The 27,248-nt window shown below is 38.6% G+C and overlaps 1 protein-coding gene across 4 annotated transcripts in view; it reads right to left on the bottom strand.

Moving 5' to 3' along the window:
* The window catches only part of CREBRF (CREB3 regulatory factor), a 56,312-nt gene that overhangs the window by 5,862 nt on the left and 23,202 nt on the right, over window positions 1-27,248 (bottom strand). The window contains exons 2-8 of one of the 4 annotated variants that reach the window (XM_043983776.1): window positions 23,548-23,749; window positions 12,208-12,333; window positions 9,698-10,784; window positions 3,874-4,068; window positions 2,933-3,122; window positions 2,165-2,238; window positions 132-254 (exon numbers count right to left, since the gene is read on the bottom strand). In XM_043983776.1, coding sequence (XP_043839711.1) covers window positions 132-254; window positions 2,165-2,238; window positions 2,933-3,122; window positions 3,874-4,068; window positions 9,698-10,784; window positions 12,208-12,318 — 1,780 coding nt within the window. In that variant the 5' untranslated portion in view covers window positions 12,319-12,333; window positions 23,548-23,749. Of the gene's footprint in view, window positions 1-131; window positions 255-2,164; window positions 2,239-2,932; window positions 3,123-3,873; window positions 4,069-9,697; window positions 10,785-12,207; window positions 12,334-13,026; window positions 13,099-23,547; window positions 23,750-27,248 lie in introns of those variants that run through there. The other 3 variants (XM_043983774.1, XM_043983777.1, XM_043983775.1) reach the window with 3 other exon arrangements.

Below are 27,248 nucleotides of genomic sequence, written 5' to 3'. Positions count from 1 at the left end.
AGCATTTGTAAACTTAATTATCATTTGTACCAAACACAATGTCTATACAAAAACAAGAGCTTTTTTCCCCTTTAAGTATCACATCACATATGCATTCTATTATTTGAGGATATGTCATGAATTATCCTTACCAAGAGTATCTTTAATAAGTATGTCAAGCTTTTGTCCCATGTTGGGTCCTCTATCTTCTCGTGGGTTCTGCACTCGGTTTACAATCTCTTGTTTGATAGAGTTGATTACAAATAGCAAGTTATCTGCAAAACAGGAAGCATATATAGAATACATTACCTAAAAAGAAAGTATTTGGGGTGAGTTTATGATAATTTGGAGGTATGAAAATACTACTTAACAGAAGGTTTTTTTCCCCAAAAAAATAAACTAATTTTAAAATGTATTAGTGGTCTTATACCATGGAATCTTGTAGCTAGGGAAGCTCTGAAACCACTTTAGGTCTCTTGAGTTGGTACTGAATAACCTTGGGTGGTGGAGAAATAGGCTGAAATTTCTGATGAAGTTTTGCTTCTATCTTTGTTAGATACCAAGAATGTCCTAGATCCCTCTGGTCCATAGTTATATGGCAAAGGCCATGTATAGATGTATCAGAAATAAAGATCAAAATATTTCACCAGCAGGGAAAAATAAGTGATAGATTCATATGTCATCTTCTATTCATGTTTCTGACAAACTAATCATGTATCTGCTTTTGAGAAATCCTATCACGAATCACTGAATTGAAAGGGATCTCACGTACCATTCAGTCCAATCTGTACCTGAAGAGAGATCTCCACTACAACATCCCAAATAAGTAGTCATCCAGCCTCCTCTGTTTGAAGATGGCGGTGAAGAATAACTCACTATGTTGCCTTTAAGCAACTCAGGTATGAAGTTTTTCCTTACATCAAACTAGCTAACTGAAGTTTCCACCTAATTCTGTTTCCTGGTGCTAAATAGAACAAGTCTAATCCCTCTGAAAAGACAACTGTCCACATTCCCATTAACTTTTCTTTTTTCTAGGCTCAACAGCTATATTTCCTTCAACTTATTTTTATTTGCCATGGTCTCCAGCTGCCTTATCACGATAGTTTCTTTCCCTTGGATATGTTTTAATTTGTGAATATTCTTTTGAGAATGTGACAGTTTGAACCAAACCTAAAATCTAGCTGTGGTCAGATAAGATCAGAGTTCAGTAGGATTATAAAACCAGGCTTCTCTTTATAGGGAAGCCTAAAATTCAGTTCACGTTTTATATTGTCATATTAAATTGTTGACTAATACTGTGTTTTCAGAAGAGTAAAACCCCCAGATTTTTTTCAAACTATTGCCTAGTTTGAAATACCTCTCCCACCACCTGTGTAGGGAACTGACTTTGATTTTAATACTTTTAAAGGAAGACAGATGACCAAAGCACAAACTAACTTTTGGAATTGAATAATTCATGAATTTTGCTTATTTTTGTTACCCAGATCAAAAACACTTACAGGGGCTTTTTATGGAAGTCACAACCTATCCATGAGATATTTATTTAGATACACATGGAAGGGACTACATTAAGAAGCAGATAAGAAAGACCAGCACCTGTCATTGGTTGGTATACCAAACTATAGGAACTCTGGCTAGGTACACAGATCAAAGGCCAACTCTCCACTCAGTAGCTAAAACAAATAGTATTTCTAGTTCATCTTCTCTGCACAACTGGCTAAACTAACCAATATAGCCCATGTTATGTTAAGATTCCAATATATTTTTCATGTTTGTTCTTAAATTAAAGCAAAGTGAAAGTTTACATTGATGGTTCACTCAACAAAAATTATGTGAGTGATTTTCAGGAATGAATCACACATGCAAACCATGCATCAAATTTGTAAAGAGAGATTATGAATGAAATTCTTAAAAATAAGCTTTCACAAGATGAATAAAAGAATAAGGGTAACATTTGGTGTAGTGTAGGACCAGCTAGACCAGATACACATACAAGTATTTATACATTCCAAAGTCAGTGGGCAGATAGGGGAGAAAGTACAACAGCTTGGTGAGTTGGTGGATAAACAGGCAGGTGGCATAAGGTAAAGGCTGGGCAAGAGAGAGGATGATAAGAGTGGGTAAGTGGGAAAGGGAGAAGTTAAAGTAATTCTGTAGAATGCTAGTAAATTTCTTAAAACATTACCATATTCTGTATTAAGACCCCATAATTTCACTTTATTAGCTTCATACTGAGCTTTTTTCTTTAGTCTGCAAGCCCTATAAAGGAAAAAGTAATTAGTTAACTTTTGTTTGCTTTTTAATCAGTTTTCAGAATATATTCAGAATGTTCCTTTAAACTCTCCCAACTATCAGAAACTTTCTAATGGGAATAAAACTAATGTCTTCTGTCATTTATGGGATCAAAAAGCTGATATATAGGAAAATTGTTACTACCAAAAAGTATAACCCCACACCAGAACTCTAACTACGGCAGAGTGATCAGTGCTTTCTTCCTGGGCAAGCATTTCTGACAGCATAATCCAAGGGTCCGTATCTTCCCTGGCCTGCCTCACCTTTGGCTTCAACCCAGGGACATTTCCCACACAATCATAGCCACACCCTAAACTTGCTACCCGCCCCTGCCACTTGTTCACAATGCAAAATTCGCTAGTTACAGTCTTGACATACACAAACTTGTTTATAATTCAAATAGATTTGGATTCTTCAAGTGTACTAGATTAAAAACCACAATCTAATTGTTCAATACTGTATAACAACTGAATGACCTAGTATGTAACCAACTTTTCCCATTAAAAAGAAAAATTCCACACTGACCTTAAAATGTTTCCAAAGGGTAGAAAGCATAGCATTTTTCTACATAGTTTGAAGATGTCTCTTCTGTACAGCTCACTAAAAGAATAATCCTAGTTCAGAGAATTCATTTACAGAGGTAGACATCATCAAAACTTACCTGGAAGCTAGCTTGTTCTTTTCTTTCCTTGACCTGGGTCTGGCAGTTAAGGGAAGTTCACTGACTGGCGTCAGATCACTAATCACCTTATTCAGTTTCCTTAGTTCGTTGCCAATCTGAAGCAGTTTTTTGGGATTTGGGGTCAGGTCTTCAACATCAGTTCTCCGTGACTTCTTTACTGCATATTTTCCTATTGAGAAAAAACAGTAACACTCGACTGTCCTTAAACAAATCAAGTAAACAGAAGGGGATACATGTTCACAAAGCTGCCATTCTGAAATCTGGTTTTTACTAAGGATTTTGATATATAAATATGTATGATATATAAATAAGGGTTAGTCATTCAAATAAAGGACACCTACTTATCATCCTAGAAGTGCTAGGAAATGACAGGCATATCTCCCTTTCACCCACCAAGCAATGAATGAAGAGAGAAGCACCATCCTGGCTCTGCTCCTAGAGATCCCAGTCTCCTGCTCTCTTCTTTACTCCCAGCCACATGTGTGAGTGGTATTTAACTACACAAGGCTGCCCTAGGATTATGAACTCAACTACTTGCCATTCCACTCTTTTTCCCTCTAATTATAAGTGAAAAGTATATCGACTGCTCACATTTCTTCCCCAACCCCCAAACTCCACTGCTATTTGCAATGTAGTTATCTTGTTATCACTTCACCATTCTTAGGTCTCAGGATCTGAATGGAGAAGGAGAAAGGGAAGGGGAAGGGAAAGGAGACAGTATGACCCCAGGGCTTCCACTTGTGAGTAGGAAGTGCATGTGGTGAGCAGACTGGTTTTGCTGCTACACCCACTCTATTCTCCCTTCTCTCTCTTATTTAAAAATCTGGATTCACCAAAGGAGGATTACAATTTAACATCTACACTCGAGACAACGCTCCAGAACTAGTGGTACTAATTACTTGACAACAATCCCCTCTTACCATGATGCAAGCCATTTTTTTGATACATATTACTTGGCAAAGTGTCTCTGTTCCATTCAGATGGCCTTAGCATCCTCTCTTGTTGTGATGGTGTTAGTTGTTCACTATACTCCCAGAAGTACCTTCTCTTGCCTCTCTTCCTCGAAGATACTGAAGTCATCTCCTTTAAGTCTTCAACTGAGTCATTTTCATAACCTTTGGAGAAAAACCAAAAATCTCAAAATATAAATAGTACTAGTTCAAGAAAAAACAAACAACATTTTGGGAAACTGTTAGGAAGTTTGTGGGTTTTCTTTAATGTAACAGAAAAACTATTATTCTATTTGAAACTTGCTAAATTAAATTCCCTTTGGTCTGAAAATAGGCACTGTGATACACACAAGGGATTACAAAGAAATGGAACATTCACTGCTCTCAAGGAACTTCTATCCTACTAGATATCTAAGCTAAAGATGTTAAGCACACATCACAAAATAACACTTAATATGGAAAACTATAACTTTCTAAAACTGCAGTGATTAATAATAAAACAATAATCATACTGGTCTAGGATATCTGGACTTCTCTATGTTTTTTTTTAATTACTCTAAAATGCCAATTAACCATACACATATGAAGCACAATCTGAAGGGAAGCCAAACCCTAGAATGTCAAGAGTAATTAAACTTTTTAAAAAAAAAAAAAGAACAATCTATAGTGAATTCCACTATTTTCCTGACTTAATATAATAAAAAGTTTGCTAAAATTCATTGACAGCAGAACTGAGTAAATTTCCATGATGAAAGACTGTTATAAAGAGGTTTTGGGGGGGATAACACTATTCTTCTCTCCTCACTTCCTCCTAGCAAAGTACAGAAACCTATTATATCATTTGCCACCAGATAAAAGTTAATTCCCCAACCTGCTTGCTTGTTTTAATCGAATGAAAATTTCACTAGTAAACCAACGCCAAAAAGGGATTCTTTCTTTATTGTACAATTTGGGTGTTTCACAAACAAAACAAAATAAAAATTAGAGCACTAATACCATTTCCAAAACTTCTGGGCTGATAGGACTTTTCTTTACCTATTCCACTTCTGTATATCCATCCCCTCCTTCTCTATTCCTACTGTCACCAAGCCCCTTTTATTGTGCCCAGACCTAGACTCTTACAATAGCCTCCTTGTAGCTTTTTCCATTCCTTTCTTCCTATTATCCATTCTTCATAACACTCTTAGAGTAATCTTCCTAATACACAGACCTGGTCTTGTCACTCTAGCTCAAAATTTTCACTGGGAAAAAAGTCATTCAATTGTGTGTATGCAATGTGTGTGTACATAAAAGTATGTGCACACACATACACACACACTTTTACCCAGCAATACTATTAACAGAATCTCTGGTTTTGTCACGGTTTTGCTCAAATCCATTGATGGAAAAATCATTCAACTGATATATATCCTTTTACCCAACAATATTACTACAAGGTATCTACCACAAGGAGATTAAGACCTAAAGAGTTCCAAAGACAGAAACATTTTTATAATAGCAAAGAACTGGAACTGGGGAATGGCTGAACAAATGTGATATATTAATGTAATCAAATAGTATTGTGCCATAAGAAATAAGGAATGTGAAACATTTAGAGAAACTTGGTATAACTTGTATAAACTGATATAGTGAAAGAAGCAGAACCAGAATAAAAAAAATTGCATGATGACCACAATAATGTAAAGGAAAACTGAAAGACTTCCAAATTCTGATCAATGCAATGTCCAATTGTGACTTCAGAGGATTTGATGGTGAAGCATGCCTTCCAAATGTCAGCACTGAAGTGGGAGATGACAGGTGCAAAAGGAGGAATGTAATGGCCCAGTGGGGAGACTTGTTCAGTTTGACTTCTCCATTACAAGGGAGAGTGGGCTCTGTTGGGAATCATTGGGAAGTAACAATGATGCTTTTTGGAGGGGAAAAGAGCATCAATAAAACAAGTTTTAAAAAGAAAACAAAACCTCCTCCTATCTTCATTTTATCCCTGACTGTCCAAGTGAGTAAATACTGTTCAGATCCCATGGCTGGCATCCAAGAACCTTTACAGCTTTTCAGATTTACCTCACATAACTATCTTGATATACTTTATGCTACAGACAAACAAGACAGCCTGAGTCTGTGCACGGGGGACACAGTGCTCTCAACACAACCATTCTTTGGTTTGCACAATCCCCATGCCTAGAATGCCTTTCCTCTTTCCCCTTATTTTTGTTTGTTTGTTTTTTGCAGGCAATGGGGGTTAAGTGACTTGCCCAGGGTCACACACTTAATAAGTGTCAAGTGTCTGAGGCCAGATTTGAATTTGGGTACTCCTGAATCCAGGGCCAGTGCTTTATCCACTGCGCCACCTAGCTGCCCCCTCCTCTTATTTTTAAAAGCCAGACTCAGATGCCACTTCCTCCCCTCACCAACCACTGCTGGGCTTATAGAAGAATGGAAAGGCTGAAGAGGCTGCACTATGATATAAGGAATCAAAATTGGTCTGGGTACCCTGGTGGGTAGAGTGGGAAGAACTACTTAGCCAAATATCTTGGGGCCTCATGACTGCTCTAAAATCTAATGTTACACAGTCAAGTTTGCTTTGGCCCAAACCAAGGCAGAAGAGTCCTTTGGAAGCACCATTCTTTCCACTTAGGTCAATATATTTCATACTTGACTTATTATTGCATACCCCACTTTATACAGCCACAAATTTTACCACTCCTCATTTGATCTTGCTTTCTGGCAAAATATCATTCTGGTATCTTTCATCTATCAAGTTAGAAAAGACCAGTGTTAGAATCATAGAAAATTTTATATAAGGGACATACTTCTACCTGAACTAGTCGGTGAAAGCAAATCAAAAGACCATTTGGCTATACTAAATTTTAAAACATAATTCCTAGAACAGATCCTTAAGTTGTGAATAATTTGCAAAGAGTAAGTAATATTTGAGGGGAAAGGAGAAATACAAAATGCTTGAGAAGCCAGTAAATAGTGATTACAAAGTACAGTTTCACTTGGGTACCAAACTCAAGCCAACATCCTTGGACCCATGATTCCAGTTGTGGCTCCAGTTGTGGGCTGGCTACTGAATGAGCTCTATGTAATCTTGGGAGCAGGTCCAGAACAGGGACTGAAACTCTATTCTAAACCCCATGCCCCCTCCACCCCTTAAGTTTTTAGGCTCATGAGCTGGTATAGCCATCAGCCAAGAAACAGCATCAAGTGACCTAGTCACAAAAGAGCCTTTGTAAATTGGTCAAGAACACCACAAATTAAGCCAATCAACCCACCCCAAATTGGCACACTTCTATTTCAAAGTATTTCCTTCTGCTTCTCTCCAGTACTTTACTTTTGGGTTCCTAAAGTTACTTGTTTAGTTCTTTATAAATAGAAAGTATTTTTTTTAATTTCATTATTCATATTTGCTAAAGCCCAAATAATATCATAATTTTGTGGTTTTTACTAATCAAGTCAATTGTTCATTTTCGTGTGTGAGAAATGTCTACATAACACAAACGAAGTGAACTGGAAACAAGAGAATTAAATGACCCTTTAACATTTACCATTGTGTTAACAAGGACAAGATGGGAATTTGATCCCCCCAAATGCCAATTACCTCCACTCTGTTCTGTAGTCACAGCCTACTTTCCTAAGCTTAACCAATTGCTTCACAAATAAATGTTGCTGGTTACAGGAGGGCCCAGTCTAGAAAGTGTGAATGAATGAGAGAAAATGTACCACCAGTTGTGGTTAGACAACTCAAAATGCATACTCTTGAAGGAAACAAGTAGCACAGGTGTCTTTATTTAGGACCCACCCGCCATCCCTGAAGTGGGTGTAAGGGCTCGAAGCAAAGCAGACTGTGTGCTCCTTTATTCTTCCCTTCCCAAGTATCTTTTAACATGTGAAATCAAGAACATTCAGGGCAATGTTGAAAGAGGAAAGAAATCACAAAGTTTAACACAGCCTGAGTGAGGAGTGTAAACTGAGGCAAAGAAAGGAAGTCCTACTGGATTTGCTCTGATGATCATGAAATGTACTGGCTGATAAGTAAATGAGCAAAAAGAGTTTATTTTGTCTTTTTTTCAGAGGGGTAGTACTGCATAAGGGATATAATGCTGGAACTGGAGTCGGGAAAACCTGGGTTCAAATTCCATCTCTGTCTGACACAACTGTGTAACCAAGGGTAAATCATCTAGCCTCTCTAAGCCTCATTTTCTTTCTTTCTTTTTTAAAATTTTTTTGTGAGGCAATTAGGGTCAAGTGACCTGCCCAGAGTCACATAGCCAGCAAGTGCCAAGTGTCTGAGGCCGGATCCGAACCCAGGTCCTCCTGAATCCACTGCACCACCTAGCTGCCCCATCTAAGCCTCATTTTCATCATCAGTAAAGTGGGGCTAATGTTTGTCTTGGTACCTACTTCACAAAGTTGTTGGGAAGATCAAATGAGAGGTTCTGGACAGTGCTTTGCAAACCTTAAAGTATTACATAAATGTCAGTTATTATTATCACAAGCTAACAATGCCACCTCTTCCTCTACCTGCCTTTTTTTCTTTCCCCTAAAACATAGGGCTCAGAACAATCATTTTCATTTACTATATGTCAAAACTTGATCTGATCAGTCCCCATAGTACTCAAAATTAGTTTCCCAACTAGAAAGTCTCCTGAGTCATGCCACAGATCAAAATTATCAGGGAGAACATTGAACATTTTTAATACTGGCCAGCAAAAAAAGAGAGCCACTATTTTCTACCCTGAAAACAGAAGGGTCCTAAAATAGATCAAAGATGGTTGGTATAATCCTTATTCTTTCACTTCTAAACTTGAAGTTTCTATGCAAAATGACTTGGTTGTCTCTAATAAAAGGTGAAACATCTGGGTAAAAGAAACCACTTCTAACCAAGAGGTCAGAATGGAAAAAAACAACTGCACAACCAGAATACTGAATACTGATGTTTATACTAAAATTCCAGAAATTTTTGCTCTAAAAATTAAGACAGTAAATATAATATTACAAAGAGTATCTTTGAACATTAGATTTTTTAAGTTCCTTTGAACTGATTGTTATGTCTTATGCAGACTATTTTAAGTTTAGAAACAATTGTATTTATTTAAATAAATTTGCCTAAATAAAAAAAAATAAGGCATTGGGAAGATTTTTATTCCTTTTTGCAATTTTTAATTATGCCTTTCAGCAGTGTCATTTTCATGTACAAGATTTACACACTGAAGACAGAAGAACCAGCTAATTTTCCTTCTTTTCCCCTTTCATGCCCAGGTAATACACATAAATAAATTGGGGTTTTTTTTTAATCTGTCCCTAAAAGAGATACTTCATTACCTTAAGCCCTTCCCCTCCATTTGTATATTCTCATTCAAGAAAAATATTCTGCAAATGAAAACTGCAGCTGAAGCCAAAAAAAAAAAGAAAAAGCTATTTTTTTTCCATAAATGAGTCACATGGGCATGAGTAGATGAAACTGGCACCAAGTCAATTTAGGGACTCCTCCTATTTATCTTCACTATAATACAGGGACACGTCTAGAAATAAAATTACTTTCATGCCAATGGATTCTTTACTTCTTTGGAGGAAGTAATGAACAAGGTGACAAACCAGAATGCTAGATAAACTAAATATCGACCGCAAAGCACTGGCTGTAGTACACAAGCAGATAATTACTCTGAAGCTACTTTTAGTCAAAATGCCATGCCACTGAATCCTTCCAGTCCCCAAACCAACAAGGTAAGGAAATCAGTTTCCCTTTCAAACAATTTTTCTAAGCTCTGCTAGTCTACAATTTTCACAATACCTGGTTCAGAGAAAGTGTCACTAATATCATCATCCTTGTCATCCTCATAATCTTCTTCCTCCTCTTCTTCCTCTTCATTTTCCGAGAGCTCATGTTCACTGCCAAACCCTTCATCATGGTCCTCATCATCAACATCCTCTTCATCCTCTTCATCCTCTTCAGGGTTGCATTTGGCTCGTTGCTCAGCCAGGTTGTCGGAAACAAAAAGAGAATAATTGTGCTCTTCTTTTTTCTGGGATGGATCTGAGACGGATGTGCTGGCAGAAAGGCTGCTGCTCTCTCCTGACACAATTAACCCTGTAGCCTCCTGGGGAGGAGGGCTGAGAAGGAGTTCCTGGGTCTCTTTAAAAGGCAAAGTAGGAGTTATGTGACTTTGAAGTGTATCCATCCCTTTTTTTTCTTGTCTCTTTGCTACAGCTCCACAGTAACAGGTATTTTCCTTTGCTGCATCAGCATGAACCTGGCTCAACAAGGGCCGAGTCTGCTGAACTGGATTGATCTTTACCTTTGCCTTTTTAACATAGTCTTTACATTCAACATGAAAATTCACCTTTTCATTATGATACAAGTTGGTCTTCACCATGATTTGTGTGCTTGATGTGGGTTTGCTTGCCTTCTGGACACAGTCTGACAAAGGAACCTCAGCCTGAATAGTCTTAGATGAGCACACTGGGGCAGCTGCTCGGCTTGCTATCTTTTTTCCAGATAATGAAGAGGTCAAGGGGTTCTGTTTGACACTAAAAAGCAAGTCGGGATAATAAAGGGAATCAGATACTGGCTGAGAATCTTCACTATTAAGCTGGGCCAAAGTTGGAGTTTTACTTATGACCTCTTCATCTTGGTAGGGACTAGAAAAGTCATCGAGACCCAGGTAATCCACCTCTTTTGTTCCCCAGATGTCACAGCTAGTCAGCTTAGTATACTTTGTTAAGTCTTCACAGTATGTATCCCACTGTTCCCAGTTTGAGGTTAAAGCAGCCTCGTTATCCAGGACATCTGTGAAAGTCTCCAGATTTTCAACGTCTTTGCACTCCTCCAAAGAAAGAAAGTTGTCTCTGGGATTCTGTTGGTAGTTCATTTCTCTATCCTGGGTAGGAAAATGGGACAAAAAAATAGCACTACATTTTAAGGAAAAAAACCTCACAATTCCTGATTCTCCTTTCTCTTATTTACAATTGCCATGCTAACCTGATTTGTTTTACTTTAAGGCAAAGCCACTTATATACAAATCTACATAATTTCTTTACTTCCAAGAATTTTTTTTAAAATAAGGAAATGTGTCACTTAAGTGGTTCTTGTGCTAGAATTTTTAAAAGACTCCTTCAAGTCTGGGGTATGGCTCAAATATTAAGGGCTCTTGGTTTTCTACTATAAACGCTTCATGAGAGGGATCTGTGATGTCACAAATATGTTTATTTATGCCACCAATGCATCTAATACCCCTTCTATAACAGACTGTAAGTTTCTTTGGCTAAAAATATTCATCATCTTTAGTCCAACATTTTGGTAACAAACCTCTCCACACTTGGCTAGACTGATCCTCAGACAAGAGGCAAACAGGTTGTCACTTGGACTGTACTCAAAGCCTTTCTGGTGTGGTAAGACCTGAGGGACACTACATGACACTGACATAACCTTTGATAACTCAAGGTTACCTTCATGCCACAATGAGGCACTGAAAGACTTCAGTGGACATACTATAAATACCACCATTGAAAAAGGTTTGTTTTTTTCTTGCTACTTTATACTTTTAAAAATTTGCTATTTCTCTAGCAGCAACCACAATAGTGTTGCATAGCTCATCATGGAAAACTAAGCAGTCTTATTAAGAGGGAACTTAAACAGAGGCAAAAACAAGATCAAAGATAGTTGAAACCTAGCCAGGAGTAAAGTTCAGGACATAACCCTGATTTTCATGCCCAAATGTAGACACAACATTCTTGCTGTATGAGAGGAACAATACTTTTCTTATTTAAAGAGTCTAGTTTCCTCACCCCAAATATAATCAACAAACCTATTCAAATAGCACTTGTAGCAGCTATATTTTGCTTAACTCTCAACTTCCTACCTGGGGATGTTAAAGAATGTCATACTCTCTATTTTGTTTTGGTTTTTTTAGTGAGGCAATTGGGGTTAAGTGACTTGCCCAGGGTCACACAGCTGGTAAGTGTTAAGTGTCTGAGGCTGGATTTGAACTCAGGTCCTCCTGACTCCAGCGCCACCAAGTTGCCCCCATACTCTCTAGTTTTAATCACTGTTATTTCTTCATTTGCCAGGGGATCTCAATGGCAAAATAGCCTTTTGTGATTTTTCAACAAATATCTTTCCTTATGAAATTCAGGAGGTTCACACATAGTTCTAAAAAGCACTACAATCAGGCTCATTAGAATCAAAATTGACCTTTAGTTCTTGTTCTCCAATTTTTCAATTAAAACAAAGCAAACAAAATGCCACAACAAAAACATACATATCAAATCCATTAAAACAGAGCCCAAGAAGGTATCACTTACCAGTTCATACATGAAGTCTGGATCTGAGCTGTTTGCTAAGAGATCTGTGCTCATCAGAGTCTGTTCTGAAAACGTGTGGCTTCGAAAGGCATCCCCAAAAGGCGGGTCCATTCCGCTTACACTAGGCTGCAATGAAATGATTTTATTTCATTTTTTAAAAACTGAAGTCTTCAAGAACTCCTATTTTATTATCCTCCTTTAAAAAAACAATCTACAGCCTGAGACAGTTTATCTTCCCTTTTAAAAGAATTTTCTAAGAAGCAAAGCTTAAAAGGGCTTTGCTTATCTGACTCAATTTATATCAGGTGAACAATTAAAACAAGTAATTACAAATTAATAATTCCATCAGAAATTGCAATGGTCAATGGCATTAAACTTGAACCACCAAAAGATTATTTATCCACCAAAGAGGATCACAATGTATGGGTAGTCAGCAGGTGCTTAGTACGCAACTATGTATAGTGAAAACATTTGTAACAATAAACTTTACTAAGATCTTTTCTGTTCTAATTTCCTATAGTGGGAGAGTTCCCTGTTATTTCTGGAGGGGTGAATAGATTATTTAAAGTCTCTTGTAGCAGTAATTTTCATTTTGCCCCTACAGAGGAGCAAAAGCCAAGGTTTCCACATATGGAATGGGAATGGCAAAATGGCTTTGTCTTGGTAATAGCAGTTTTGGTGGGGGAAGAGTTATTAACAGTTGATAGTAGGAGTAAGCTTCAGGTCTTTTTTATTGTTACACTGTGTCACTTGAATCACTGCCCAGCACTAACAATTTGGGCCCCTGAAAAGTATAGGAACTAGAATAATTCATCATACCTTAGGAGCTGCCTCTTCAGATTTCACATAAAAGCACTTATAGTTACTATCCTGTTATTAAATGAATGTCACCCATGTCTCCTGGTTAGAAGAGCGTAGAAGGTTTGTGGCCAGGAGTGGAATAAATAAAGTAAAGAAGCAGATCATTAGAAGGGGAACACATTAGTAGCTTAAATAACCAGAATAGGAATAGGAGTGGTTTAATTATAGAGTACCATTTAATGGTTCGGTGGCTACCTCCAAAACAAAACTGACTGGTTCACAGGCAATCCCTATCATTTTGCTCAAACAAGCACAATAATTTTTATCTACATTTTGTTATTTTTAAACATATGCAATGAAAATGTTTAAAAACAGCTTTATCAAAAGGAAATCAAAAGGCAAGGGATATTTTCCAGTCAACAATTTGAAGCGATATTTCAGTTAATTAAATCACCTCTAACCTTTGCTTTTCATCACCCTTTTTCTTTTTCTTTTTTCTTTTTTGGTGAGGCAGTTGGGGTTGTGACTTGCCCAGGGTCACACAGCTAGTAAGTGTCAAGTGTCTGTGGCTGGATTTGAACTCAGGTCCTCCTGAATCCAGGGCCAGTGCTCTATCCACTGCGTCACCTAGCTGCCCCCATCACCTCTTTTCTGAGACTGGCTCATAGGAAGTGAAGTGGTTTACACACACAAGAGAAGAAAGTTGTCCTTGGCTGCAGGAACCACTAAACTTTATGCTTTGTAAAATAATCTATTTTGAAAGATGATGGTATAAGTGATATTGAGAGTTATCTGAATATGCAGATGTAGACACACACTGCATACAGGTGAAGTTATTGAAGAAAAATGAGTCAAAAGAGCCTTACCTCTGAAGTGACAATCTTAACATTAGAAAGGAGTCTCACAGGACTTCTACTTCAATCTATTCCTGAACAAGAATCCCCCTAAAACCTACCCAAATGGTCATTCAGGCTTTGCTTTAAAACTTATATTGCATGGGGCGGCTAGGTGGCGCTGGATAAAGCGCCGGCCCTGGATTCAGGAGTACCTGAGTTCAAATCCGGCCTCAAACACTTGACACTTACTAGCTGTGTGACCCTGGGCAAGTCACTTAACCCCTATTGCCCCGCAAAACAAAACAAAACAAAACAAACAAAACAAAACAAAACAAAAACACTTATATTGCACGGGGCTTGGCGGGGGTAGGGCTTAGAGGTCCCACTACCTAACCATGGATCCATTCCACTTTGTAAAAGCTCTAATTGTTAGGATTCTTTTGTTACATCAAGTCTAAATTTTCCTTTGACATTTCCTCCAATGGCTACTTAGGTCTGTTTTCTGGGAGCAACCAGTACAGGTTTAATACCTCTTCCACATGATGGGGTTTTAAACATTCTAAAGAACTATCAACCCCCTCCACAAGTCATCTCTTCTCCAGGGTACACATCCCCATTTCCTTCAACTGATCTTCATCAGGCACAAGTGACAGATCCATTTCTGTCCTGGTTGCTCTCCTTTGGACTCTCTTCAGGTTATCAACACTGTTCTTAAATAATGCCCTGGCGGGGGCGGGGGAGCAGCTAGGTGGCACAGTGGATAAAGCACTGACCCTGGATTCAGGAGGACCTGAGTTCAAATCCAGCCTCAGACACTTGACACTTACTAGCTGGGTGACCCTGGGCAAGTCACTTAACCCCCACTACCCTGCAAAAAACAAAAAACAAACAAAAAATAATGCCCTGGGGCAGCTAGGTGGCACTGTGTATAAAGTCTGAAGACCTGAGTTCAAATCTCACCTCAAACACTTAGCTGTGTGACCCTGGATAAGTCACGTAATCCTATTTGCCTTAAAACACTGGAAGCCATTGCCAGTCATCTTGATGTATATCTTGCACTGGACCCAAATGGCTCTGGAGGAGACAGTGAGGTTGGTGACCATGTACAGCCCTCCCTCACTTAAATCCAGTTCATTGCAAGTCATGGTACTCTTCGAGAATGAAGGACAAACAACAACAAATAGTGCCCAGAATAGAACACAGTACTCTGGATATGGTCTGATTAGGACAAAATGCAGCAGGAATATCAATTTCCTAGTCCTGGACTCTATACTTCTCTTAATGTAGCCTAAAGTTACATTAGTTTTTCAGGCTACTCTATCACACCATTGCCTCATGTTGAAGTTGAAGTCCATTAAAACTCTCAGATCTTTTTTTCAGACTAACTGCTATCATACTCTGGTTTCTCTTCAGATCACAAACTGCTATCTAGTTATTCTTCCTTCATCTTGTACTTAGAACAATGGTTTTTGAAAACCTAAATGTAGGACTTTGCATTTATTCCTATTAAATTTACATTTATTAGATTAGCTCTTCATTTCAGCCTATTGAGATCTTTTTGGATCCTAACTCTCAATGTTTGCTATCTCCTCCTAACTGTGCAATCTGCAATTTTGATAAGCATGCCACCTATCTAAGTCATTAATAAAAACATCAAACTTTATAAGGCCATTCCACTAGAAACCTTCTTCTAAACTGACATTTAATGGATACTTTGAGTCCAGCCATTGAACCACTTCTGAATCTGCCTAAATACTAATGTGGCAACCACATCTCTTGTACATAAGAATATTAAAGATTTTTGTCAACTGTTTTCCTAATATCTAGGTAAATTATATATTTACAGCACCAATCTAATAACTAGATCAAAAAAGGAAATAAAGCTAATCTGCTATGCTCAAATGTATTTGTAATCACAATGATATGTATGTTCTTTCCACTGAAGCTGACTTGCAAACCATCCATTCTTGCCCATCCTATGCAACTCTTGTCATTTTCCTAATAGAAGTTTGCCACCAGACTCTTGTCAATGAGCAAGCCTTCCTTGCTGTTTCTTAACGTTGTCAAGATATGAGGCAGCTGGGTGGCGCAGTGGATAGAGCACCAGCCCTGGAGTCAGGAGGACCTGAGTTCAAATCCGGCCTCAGACACTTAACACTTACTAGCTGTGTGACCCTGGGCAAGTCATTTAATCCCAATTGCCTCACCAAAAACAACAACAAAAAAAACCCCAACCCATTGTCAAGATATTAATGTAGAATATTAGCAGTATGCCAGTTTTCTCTTTATCTTGCCACACGAGCAACCCATTTTCATTTTGTCATACATTTCTCTGATGACATCATTTATATCAGTTGCTCTTTCTTGTAGTTCCTTTTATTATGAATTGACACCTACTCCCACCTGTCTTCTGAGTGATACTCAGGTTTATTATTTTGGAGACTGTGGTGTTCCCCAACATGTCCATATCCATATGATGAAAGAGGTAGAACACTGGTATTAAAAGTCTTTGATTTTTGAAATTGTCTTTGTTTTTTTGGAAAAAAGTACGGGATCATTAGAGGAACTTTGCAATTTCCTGAAGGTAATTCTGACTCCTCTTACTGTCCAGTTCTGTCTGAGTCTATTTGTACTCTCTGACCAAGATATACTGATGGATGAGTTCTATAGGCTGTCAACTGAACTGTATTTCATAACTGGACAATAGGCATTCTTCATTCACTTGGTTGACCTATGTAGATGGTTAGACCGAATTCTCTGAGCCTTTCTCCCAGGATACCCAGCAATACTCCAAGACTTGCTGTAACCAGAACAAAGTCATCCACAAACAGGGGTATCTGGAGGACTTCACCATGCATAAGGAATACCTCTTCAACTTGGACTCTTCAAAGGATCTTCAGAGGTCATGGTTTTTTAAACAAGGTTATCCTGAATAATGCTGATGTATGGGTGGCATACATGTTGTTGGAAGAGAGTCTTTAAGATGGCATTTCGCTTTACCAAATCAAATACATATTATCAACAAACAACAAGAATGGTGGAATCTCATATTCTATGTATCTTTCAGTCCATTTTTTATGGTAAAGATGGACTTCTACAAATATCATTTATGAAATCTTGCCTGCTCCATATGAATACTTCATCAAGGATGCTCCCAAGCATATGAAGATTGTTCTCATAAAAATTTTATGCAGATGGGAAAGTAGATACATAGGTCAATAGATTTTAATGTTCTCTCAGTCACCCTTTTTTAGTAATAATAGAGACTGAGATGTTTTCCCATACCTTTAATATCTCCACCTTTCACATAGCCTAAATACATTTTGTATTGATTTCCTCCGTGTATATGTAATCTAATCCAGCAGTCTGGATTAGTTTGGTGACCTGTTCATGACGCCATGCTGGTTTTATGTGATCACTGCTTTTCCAGGACCATTCTTTAATAATGCTCTAAAATTTCACCAGCAATCAAAATTAAACTCAGGCCCATCATCTAAAAACCCCAATCTCCTCCATTTTTTGAAAATCAGGATAATATTTGTCTTTTTCCAGGCCAGCACAATCCTGTTTTCCATAGTCTTTTAAGGATCATTAATAGTAGTTCAGCAGGGGCAGCTAGGTGGCACAGTGGATAGAGCACTGGCCCTGGATTCAGGAGGACCTGAGTTCAAATTCTGCCTCAGACACTTGACACTTACTAGCTGTGTGACCCTGGGCAAGTCACTTAACCCCCATTGCCCTCCCCCCCCACAAAAAAATAGTTCAGTAAACACAGCTGTCAGTAATTTCAATTCCCTGGGATATAGCTCATTTGAACCTAGTGACCTGCCCTCTTGCTGTTTTACTACTTACCTTGGGTTTTCCCTTTCTATTATAAGCCTCTTCAAAACCCATCCTTTCTTGTCTTACAGATAAAAACAACATAAGTAACATAAAAGTTGAGCAGTTCTACCTTCTTTATCATCCTCTTTGCCCTGCTATAGCTAAACCCCTCTTTTTGCTGTTCCTGGACTTCCCTGCCAGCCCCACATGATTCTGAACTTTAGAACGCCTGGCCCTATTTTATAGGTGCATTACAAATGTTTCATTAGTCATTTATACCACGTTCACTTCCTAATAGCCCTTCTCCTTCTTCCCCACCCCTCTCTGTACCGCCACAGTACTTTTCCTTACAGAAAGTGTAATCTGTAATTTCCTCAACCAGAAACTTCCTACAACAATATAGGTCGATAGTGCTGACTTCATAGCTAAATCCCAAGGAATTGCACTTTGAGTACCTGACTACTTTTATGCTATGCTATGCTATGCTATTGTGCTCATCCTCGATTATCTGACCTTCCATCTTCTATACATACCTTTTAAAAGTCTATGTTGGTCAATGTACTTTATATCAATCTTTATAGATGGATCTCTTTTCCACATCATTACAATAGATTTGGGGGGCTTTTGTGTATCTTCAAAATTTCATTCTTGATAGTTTTCCATTCTCCCTACATTGACTTCCTTCGCAGAATTATAACCCATAGAATCTTAACAATTTTTTCTATGAAATATCTGAAATTTTAGCTTCCATATCTATGGTGTATGTCAGACCACACCCAACTTTCCTCTTCTTCTCTATAACAAATTCTAAAATAAAAAGTCACTTTCCTTACAAGATTCCAATAATTTGTACCCCAGCAAATAGCTGTTCCTTATTTGTGAAAATCAGATCAGAAGAAAAATTCACTTCATTGGTTCCTCAACTTTCTGAAGCATATCATTAAGGCAAGTCAAGAAATTATGAACTACTCTGCTTTTGGCCTAAAGAGGCAATGCTTCAGCAGATGTATAAATAATTTAAGTCTTCCATTACTAGTATATCATAACTCCATGCCAGACTTCTAATCTGTTTCCCCAAATCCTCATTTGTGTTGTCTTGCTGTCCAAGTAGTCTGCTATAATCAGATGAAAGTATTTTTTATGATTATGCTTCCAGTAATCTTTGCTCAAATTATTTCCACTGTATTTCCTTCCTCTGTATCTTGGATTTCTAACACTGCTAGATATCTTCTTAATCTGTGATCATACCCCACCCACCTAGACTGCTCCTTTTGAATAAGGGATAGCCTTCCAGAGTCATATTTGAGACAGAAGACATATTCAATTAAGTCTCAGTGATACTTATGGGGTCAAATTTGTTCTCTTAAATTGGGATCTCTAGTTTACCCTGCATATTACAAATATTTCCTGCATTTGTGTGTGTGTATATACATACATACATATAAGTTTACATACACATATATACACAGACACACACATATACATACATATACCTATCTGAAGTCATGGGTTTTATTGCTAGTTCCTTTCTTGGATGTGGTATCCTATTGATTACTGGACATCTCTACTGCTAAGTCTCCTTCTCACTACAGTGTTTACCTTGGCCAAAAGAGACAGACATTTTTCTTTTTCCTCTTTCTTTAGATTAGCAGAAAAGAATCCAGGAAAACAGTTTCACCAGCTTTTATTAGGTACATTCCCTCTCTTACCAGGAGCCCATAATTCCTATATTTTAAGCTGTGATCTAGAAGTCCAAAACCTATTCTGACAATACAATCTTTTTTAGCTACCTTTTCACTTCTCAAATATACTTCTCTCTTATGAAACTTTTGCCCTTGATTAGCAGCAGTGAAAAAAATACCACCTGTGCCCCTGAGGCTTTCAGTTTCTTACCTAAGGCTTCATAAATCCTTAGCAATGCTCTCTAAATTCCTTTTAAAAGTATGTCTACCTGGGCAGCTAGGTGGTACAGTGGATAAAGCACCAGCCTTGAATTCAGGTGGACCTGAGTTCAAATCTGGCCTCAGACACTTGACACTTAATAGCTGGGTGATGCTGGGCAAGTCACTTAACCCCCATTGCCCCGCCAAAAAAAAAAATTATGTCTACTTAGGTGAATTACCAGATGTAGGTAATAGTAATATTTACAAAAGGGAGTAATTTTCAGAGAGAGATTAAACTAATTAGGATAGCCAAATATGTTTGGAAGCTACCAGAAGGAGCTGTGGCCAATCTGGATAATTGTTTTTAGGTCAACAGAAATTTTTTCATGCTCAGTCCCTTGATAATAGGCTCTAGAATCCAAAGAGATTGGCCAAGCAAAGGGGTAGATTCCATAACCACAGAATCTATCTTACCAACAGGAAGATACTTTTGTTTTTGTTTTGTTCATTTAGTCTGTACAACCAACTCCTGTCCTGTATCCCCAAATCATCAACTTTACTATATGCTTGCTTATCTGAGTCAGGCAGTCATTGTTTGGTATGGGCCTAGAGGCTGTGAAAAGGAAGAAAGGCCCCGCTGTAAGAGCCCTGTTCGACTTTCTCCAGACCCCAAACTACAAAACCCATGATACTTCTAAATAGTCAAAATGTTAACTACAAATTCTAGGCATGTACATGAAATGATACCTATCTGATAGAGTCTCTATTTTAAATCTATATGGGAAGTAGATAAGGAGGTAATTTGGTAAAGATGAGATGAAATAAAAGATGGCTAGAAAGAAGGATACCAGGCAAAGGGAGGAGATGGGGGGAAAAAAAGCATGTTAGAATAAGAGAAAAGGTTCTGGTGGGGGTAGTTCACAGTGGGGAAAGTATTAAGAGAAGGAGGTCCTAAAAAGGATAATAGTTTTGAGGTTGTTATTAAAAGTTATTAAGAGTTAAGGAAAATGGGGGCAGCTAGGTGGCGCAGTGGATAAAGCACTGGACCTGGATTCAGGAGGACCTGAGTTCAAATCCAGCCTCAGACACTTGACACTTACTAGCTGTGTGACCCTGGGAAAGTCACTTAACCCTTCATTGCCCCGCAAAAAAAAAAAAAAAAAAGTTAAGGAAAATAACATGAATTGACTGGAGGAGATAAGGGTATGAATGTTATATCAAGATGATAGACTGAGGGGGCAGCTAGGTGGCGAAGTGAACAAAGCACTGGCCCTGGATTCAGGAGGACCTGAGTTCAAATCTGTCCTTGGACCCTTTACACTTACTAGCTGTGTGACCCTGGGCAAGTCACTTAACCCTCATTGCCCTGAAAAAAAAAACAAAAAGATGATAGACTGAGAGTAAGGAAAGGGTAGGAAAGGTCTAGAAGAAAAGAGAGCTTTTCTTTTGGTCTCTCATCACCATATCCTTTTTAGCCTCACTTTATACAGTAGTTTAATGGGCATAAGTGAAAGAGAGTATACAGGAAGTAGGGTCTTGAGGTAAAGATGAGAGAGTCCTGTAGCAGCCATCATTGCCAGTGTAAAAGCCAGCAACTCTCATCACCCTCCCAACCTTCTTCAACATATTCCTTGTTGCTTAGTGCTGAGTTCTTGAGCTGCAGCCAAGGGGAAACAAGGAGCAAATGTGAGGATAGAGACAGATTCAAAGGCAGAATTGGGATCAGTTGATAGTGAAATGAGGGGAATGGTCAGAAATGAATGGATGTTAAGAAGAAATGGAGAGTTTAGTACAGAGGGTAAGGAATGTAAGGGGACAGGTTTAATCAAGTTAATTGATTAATTAATACAATTGATTAATTTGAAATACCACTTCTACTTTATAGTGTAGGGCAGAGGTGTCAAACTTATTCTTTTTTTTTTTTTTTTTTGGTAAGGCAATTGGGGTTAAGCGACTTGCCCAGGGTCACACAGCTAGTTAAGTGTTAAGTGTCTGAGGCCGGATTTGAACTCAGGTCCTCCTGAATCCAGGGCCAGTGCTCTATCCACTGTGCCACCTAGCTGCCCCAAATTTATTTATTTTTATTTTATTTTTAATTTAATTTTTTTTTTTTTAGTGAGGCAGTTGGGGTTAAGTTAAGTGACTTGCCTAGGGTCACACAGCCAGTAAGTGTTAAGTGTCTGGGGCTGGATTTGAACTCAGGTATTCCTGACTCCAGGGCTGGTGCTCTATCCACTGCACCACCTAGCTGCCCCTGAGAGGTGTCAAACTTAAACCAGATTAAAATGTAATTGAAAAATGGTTTAAAAAAATTAAAATATAATACAGCATAATGTTAATTTGTGCTTATCTAAATCAATTAGCTACTTGTAGGGATCTATTTCTAAGTGAGTCTGACACCATTAATGAGGCATGCTCATTATTGCCTTATTAAAAACGATATGAGATGGCTCATGATTTGTACCATCCCAATCCTTGAAACCCAAGGATGACTGAGTGGCTAGGCTCAGGAGGGATACACTCTTATCAGAGAAGCTACTCCTTTTAAAAAGCCTACAAAAATGAGCCCACCACACAGTTCAGCAACAGAGTAGACCTGTATTTGGGCACAGGGATGGAGAAAGCCTGTGTAGTCTCCCCTCCCCTCCACCAGGAACTGATAATAGTATGGAGGCTTATGGGAATTAAATATATTCATTCATAGAACCTTCTGAGCACAGGTCAGAGACCAAAGACCTTATAGTGGAGTTCCCCAAACAAAGAGATGAGAGCAGCTGGGGAAATGATGGAATTCTTTCAAAAATACATGGAAGAAGCAGTCTTGTGCTTGCCCCCTAAGGCCAAGAGGAAAGTTCATGAATAATGTTCCTGATCCCACCAACCTCCTAGTAAAAAAAAAAAGAAGGGATTTTGATTTCCTAGGTAGCATGATCCTGGAATCTAGCCTTCTAGTCAGAGAAGGGAGTGCTAGTCTCTGGGCAGTGCTAGTCTTAGAGGTTGTCTTTGGGTAACATCAAGTTTGCAAGTTTCCAAGTTTGAGAGTTCAAAGGCTTGGTCTTCTACAGTGAAATTAGAGAAAGAAGGCACTTACAAGGGTCCTACTGCTAGAGATAAAAACCACAGTATAGGGAAAAGAGATTTGGCCTTGCCAACTATTCCGAGTGTTCTTCAGACATTGCAGGCCTTATAGGTAGGTGACTGTTAACCCAAAGTGTGTTTGCTTTCTGAAGGAAATCTAAACTTCAAAGGGGTACAGTGTAAGAAGTAAGAATTTCATTGTAATAACAATCATCTTACTGGCAACTTCAAATTTAGTTCATTTCAAAGAGGATACTATGAGGGCCTTATGAGTTGTCTGTCTCTTTATAGGTTTTTGTGAGCCCTTTGCATCTTCCAAATATTCTGTGGAGTAAAATAACTGTTGTTCTCCACCCAAATGCATGTGACCTTGATGTATGGGAGTCCTACTGGGGGTACTGAATGTATTGAGGGTCCTACTGCTCACATTTTTGTTTGTTTGTTTGTTTTAGTGAGGCAATTGGGGTTAAGTGACTTGCCCAGGGTCATTAAGCTAGTAAGTGTTAAGTGTCTGAGGCCAGATTTGAACTCAGGTACTCCTGACTCCAAGGCCGGTGCTCTATCCACTGCGCCACCAAGCTGTCCCCCTACTGCTCACATTTGTGGAAACAGAGATCAAGTTATATTTGGATATTTTCCCAGTGCAAACTCCAAATGGGACAACAAGCCAAAAATCAGAAAATGACCCTTTTAAGTTAACCCACAGGATTGGACCTGGTCTGTGTGAGCCTAAACACATAGGGAAGCCTTTTGCTACAAGGTACAGAAATGTAAGAAATTACAGAACCAATGGTACTGACCCTCTGCTGAGCTCAAATATAAAAAGGACTACTCACAGTAGATTTACCAGGGATGTAAGAACTTACAACACCAATGGTATTGACCTCTGCTGAGCTAAAATATAAAAAAAGACTACTCACACTCAGTAAGATTTACCTGAGGCATTTCCAAGCCCAGATCCTGAGAGTCTAATTCCAAACTTTTTTTTCTTGCTTGTAGATTCCTTTCCAGCTTTAAATTCACGTCAAAAAATAATTTATACAATAAGTGGCAGGTTTTCACCGGAATACCTTCAGTTCAATCGCTTGGACCTCTGTTTTCGTTAAGTAGTTCTGCATGAAACTAATGAATTAAAAAAAAAAAAGTAACTTTACTGAACTCTAAAAACTTAACCTTTCAAAAATAATCAAGATCATATTAACAGAACAGAATTGATCAGCAAAAAGCAGAAACAAATGAAAACTGCAGCACAGTAGTTGATAAACCCAAGAATGTATTCTACTAGGGTAAGGACTATCATAAAAGAACTGCTGGGAAAACTGAAAAGCAATTTAACAGAAATCTGACTTAGACCAGTATGTCACACCATATACCACAATAAGCTCCAAATAGATATATTAAGTACAATAAGTAACTTCCTTAAAAAAAAAAATACCAAAAGGAAATACCCTCTACATTTATGGTTGTGGGAGAATTCCTAACCAAACAAGGAATAGCAATGATCATAAGACACTTAATCAGACTTTCCATATAATTTAAAAGCTTTTGTATAAAAAAAATCCACATAGTTTAGGAAGAAAAAACACTAAACTAGGGAAAAAAACTACATCAAATACCACAAATAAAATTGAATACCCAAGAGATATAGGGAAATGACATAAATAAGATCAAGATCCATCCCCCCCCAAAAAATGGTAAAGGGTATGAACAGTTTTCAAAAAAATTGCAAAGTATAAATGAACATATGAAAAACTCCTCCACCTCACAAATATTCAAACAGATTTAAATTAAAATAATGAAATTTTACCTCACACTCGTCAAATCAGCAAAGATGAAAAAGAAATAATGAGTATTTGGGAGGACTGTAGAAAAACACTAACATCCTTTTGGTGGAGTTAAATTTTCTGTAAAATAATCTAGAATTATACAAAAGTCACTATACTGTTTATACCCTTTAATCCAAGTACTAGGCATACACCTATAATGAAGTCAAAGGCAGAAAAATATGCCACAATACCAAAGTATTCAAAGCAGCATTTTTTTATTGTAACAAAAAACTGCAAGCCAAATAAGTACCTTCGATTAAGAGAACAAATTGTGGTACATGAAAGTAATAGAATATTATTGTGCAGTAAAAGTGACAAGTATAAAGAATTTAGAGAAACACAGGTAGGTTTGTATGAACTAATGAGCAACAATAATGTAACACTAGAAAGAAACTAAACTGAATAACTATAAGGACCAAAGTCCCAGAGGGTGCAGGTGGACCCCCCCACCCAAGACATCATGAGATTGCTGCTGTTATTACTGTTGTTGAATCTCCTTACCCTGCAAGACCTCTCCCCAATTCTACTCTCCCTCCCACCCCTCTACTACAACACTTTCATTTTACATAGGAAGAAACTGAGGCCCCAAAGGAAGGGAAATGATTTGCCGTAAGTCACAGAGGAAGACTTACTCAACTCACAATGAAACTGAGATTGTGCTAAAATGGTGTCAAATTGAGCTGAACTCTCACTTAAAGACTGTTACAAGTAGAAAGGACCTTGGAGACAATCCTTTCCAACCTCCTCACTTTATAGTATAGGAAACTGAAGCCTTGAGGTAATGTGAGAATAGGGACATCCCAGCTTTTAGGATTCTGAATCCAGAGCCCTTTCATCCAGGTTGTTGAAATTTGGTAATCTGAAATATGGCTATGGTTCAACGGGGCCCTTCTAGAGCAGTGATCAAAGTTTCATGCATCAGGATAAGCTGAAGAATGAGAAGGGAAGACCCTAAGATCCCTCCTAAGTACACCCTGGCTCCCAAATTCACCCACAACCCCTAGTCTTACTGGTCCCTCTTAAGAGCCTAGGTGGCTACTGTTGAGTCCCTTCACTGAAGGGTATAGGCTGGACCTCCTTCTCTACATGTAGCCTATTTGGGAACTCAGGCTCTTTTAGCCAGGGCCTTGACCCCCTCCCCATAACCTGAAAAAACACCATGGGGGCAGCTAGGTGGCGCAGTGGATACAGCACCGGCCCTGGAGTCAGGGGTACCTGAGTTCAAATCTGACCCCAGACACTTAACATTTACTAGCTGTGTGACCCTGGGCAAGTCACTTAACCCCAATTGCCTAAGAAAATTAAAAAAGAATATTTGAAAAAAAAAAAAAGAAAAAACACCATGAAACAGCTGGAAACAAGCCACTCCATGCTCCCCCTGACAGGAACTACTCCTAACCCCTCATCCTCATCTTGTCACAGCTCTTCCCCAGCCTTCTTACTCTGAGAAAAGTTATCAGTGTCCTTTAAATTTCCCACCTTTAGACAAAGCCTGCAAACTTCAAAGATCTTTTTAAAAATTCCACAATAGTTCTTAAAATAAGGGCCCTCACTCTGTCCTAAGTGCCCTGCTTCTTTTGATGAGGTAAAGTGGGAATAAGAACAGTTCTATATATAACATGGTAGCGGCCCCCTTTGTAGCACACAATGCACTCCAGTAGAATGGTGTTTGGTTTTCTCTGTTCCCCCAAATACCGAGTCCCCCACAACCTATATGCATTTCTTACAACTTGCATTCATTTTGCAGAGATGCTTGATGAAAATCCCTACTGTTTGACTATGAAACTGGCCACCTTCTGAAAAAATACATAGCTTTTAATATGACAATTCAACAAAGTGAAGAATATAAGGTTTGCAGGACTGTAAGTTTTCTGAGGGCAGGGACTCTTCCATTTTTATTTTTGTATACCTTTGTATACCTCAGGGCCTAGTATGCATATAGTAGATGCTTAACACATATGCTGAACTGAATTGAGAAGGAAAGTTATGGGGCAGCTAGGTGGCACAGTAGATAAAGCACTGGCCCTAGATTCAGGAGGACCTGAATTCAAATCTAGATTCAGACACTTGACACTTACTAGCTGTGTGACCCTGGATAAGTCACTTAAACCCCACTGCCCTACAAAAAAAAAGAAAAAGAGAAGGAAAGTTATACTTGGAGTTGATACGTACTAGTAATTTAAACAAAGAACATCTGTGGAAAGGGAGTAAGCTCTCAGAACTCATGACATAATCACTACAAAAAACCTCTAAATAATGCCATAGGCTAATTCCTAGAGCAGCAGAACCCACAAAAGAATGTGCTGAGATCATTTTCCAGCCAAAGACGGATTAGAAGGTTGGCAGGAGGAGGCCATTGTGCCGGGGTGAAAATGGAGCCCAACCCTGAGGTGACACTGACACAGATCCAGTCCTAGGCAGGCTTCATCAGAGAAAAAGACCCCCCCAGAGCCTCTGAATCACCTGCAGTGCCATTGTCTTCTGGAACTAAGCTCATGGTCTAGTGAGAGGGCTGAGTGGTTGGTCAGGGGAGAGTACAGAACTTGGGTGTTTCACCCCTGCTGGGAACCAGGAAGTAGGCTTGCATGGCGGTGGCCCAGGTGGGGGAGGGGAGCAGGCTTGTCAGAGCTAACAACCACAGCACACAAAGTTTTGCTGCCTGGTTAATTAGCAAGTTGGCCTGGGGTTATCTACAGACCAGAGAAAAGGCCAGGCCAGTGAAGAACCTGCCCCTCCTTAAATCATATCACCTGTGACCCCCCCCCCCCAAGCTCAGGAAAGTGCAGCCTGGAAAC

Source organism: Dromiciops gliroides, chromosome 2 (assembly GCF_019393635.1).
Source record: "Dromiciops gliroides isolate mDroGli1 chromosome 2, mDroGli1.pri, whole genome shotgun sequence".
Lineage (NCBI taxonomy): Eukaryota > Metazoa > Chordata > Mammalia > Microbiotheria > Microbiotheriidae > Dromiciops > Dromiciops gliroides.
Note: the sequence above shows the minus strand (reverse complement) of the source record. Positions and strands in the feature narration are given on the sequence as shown.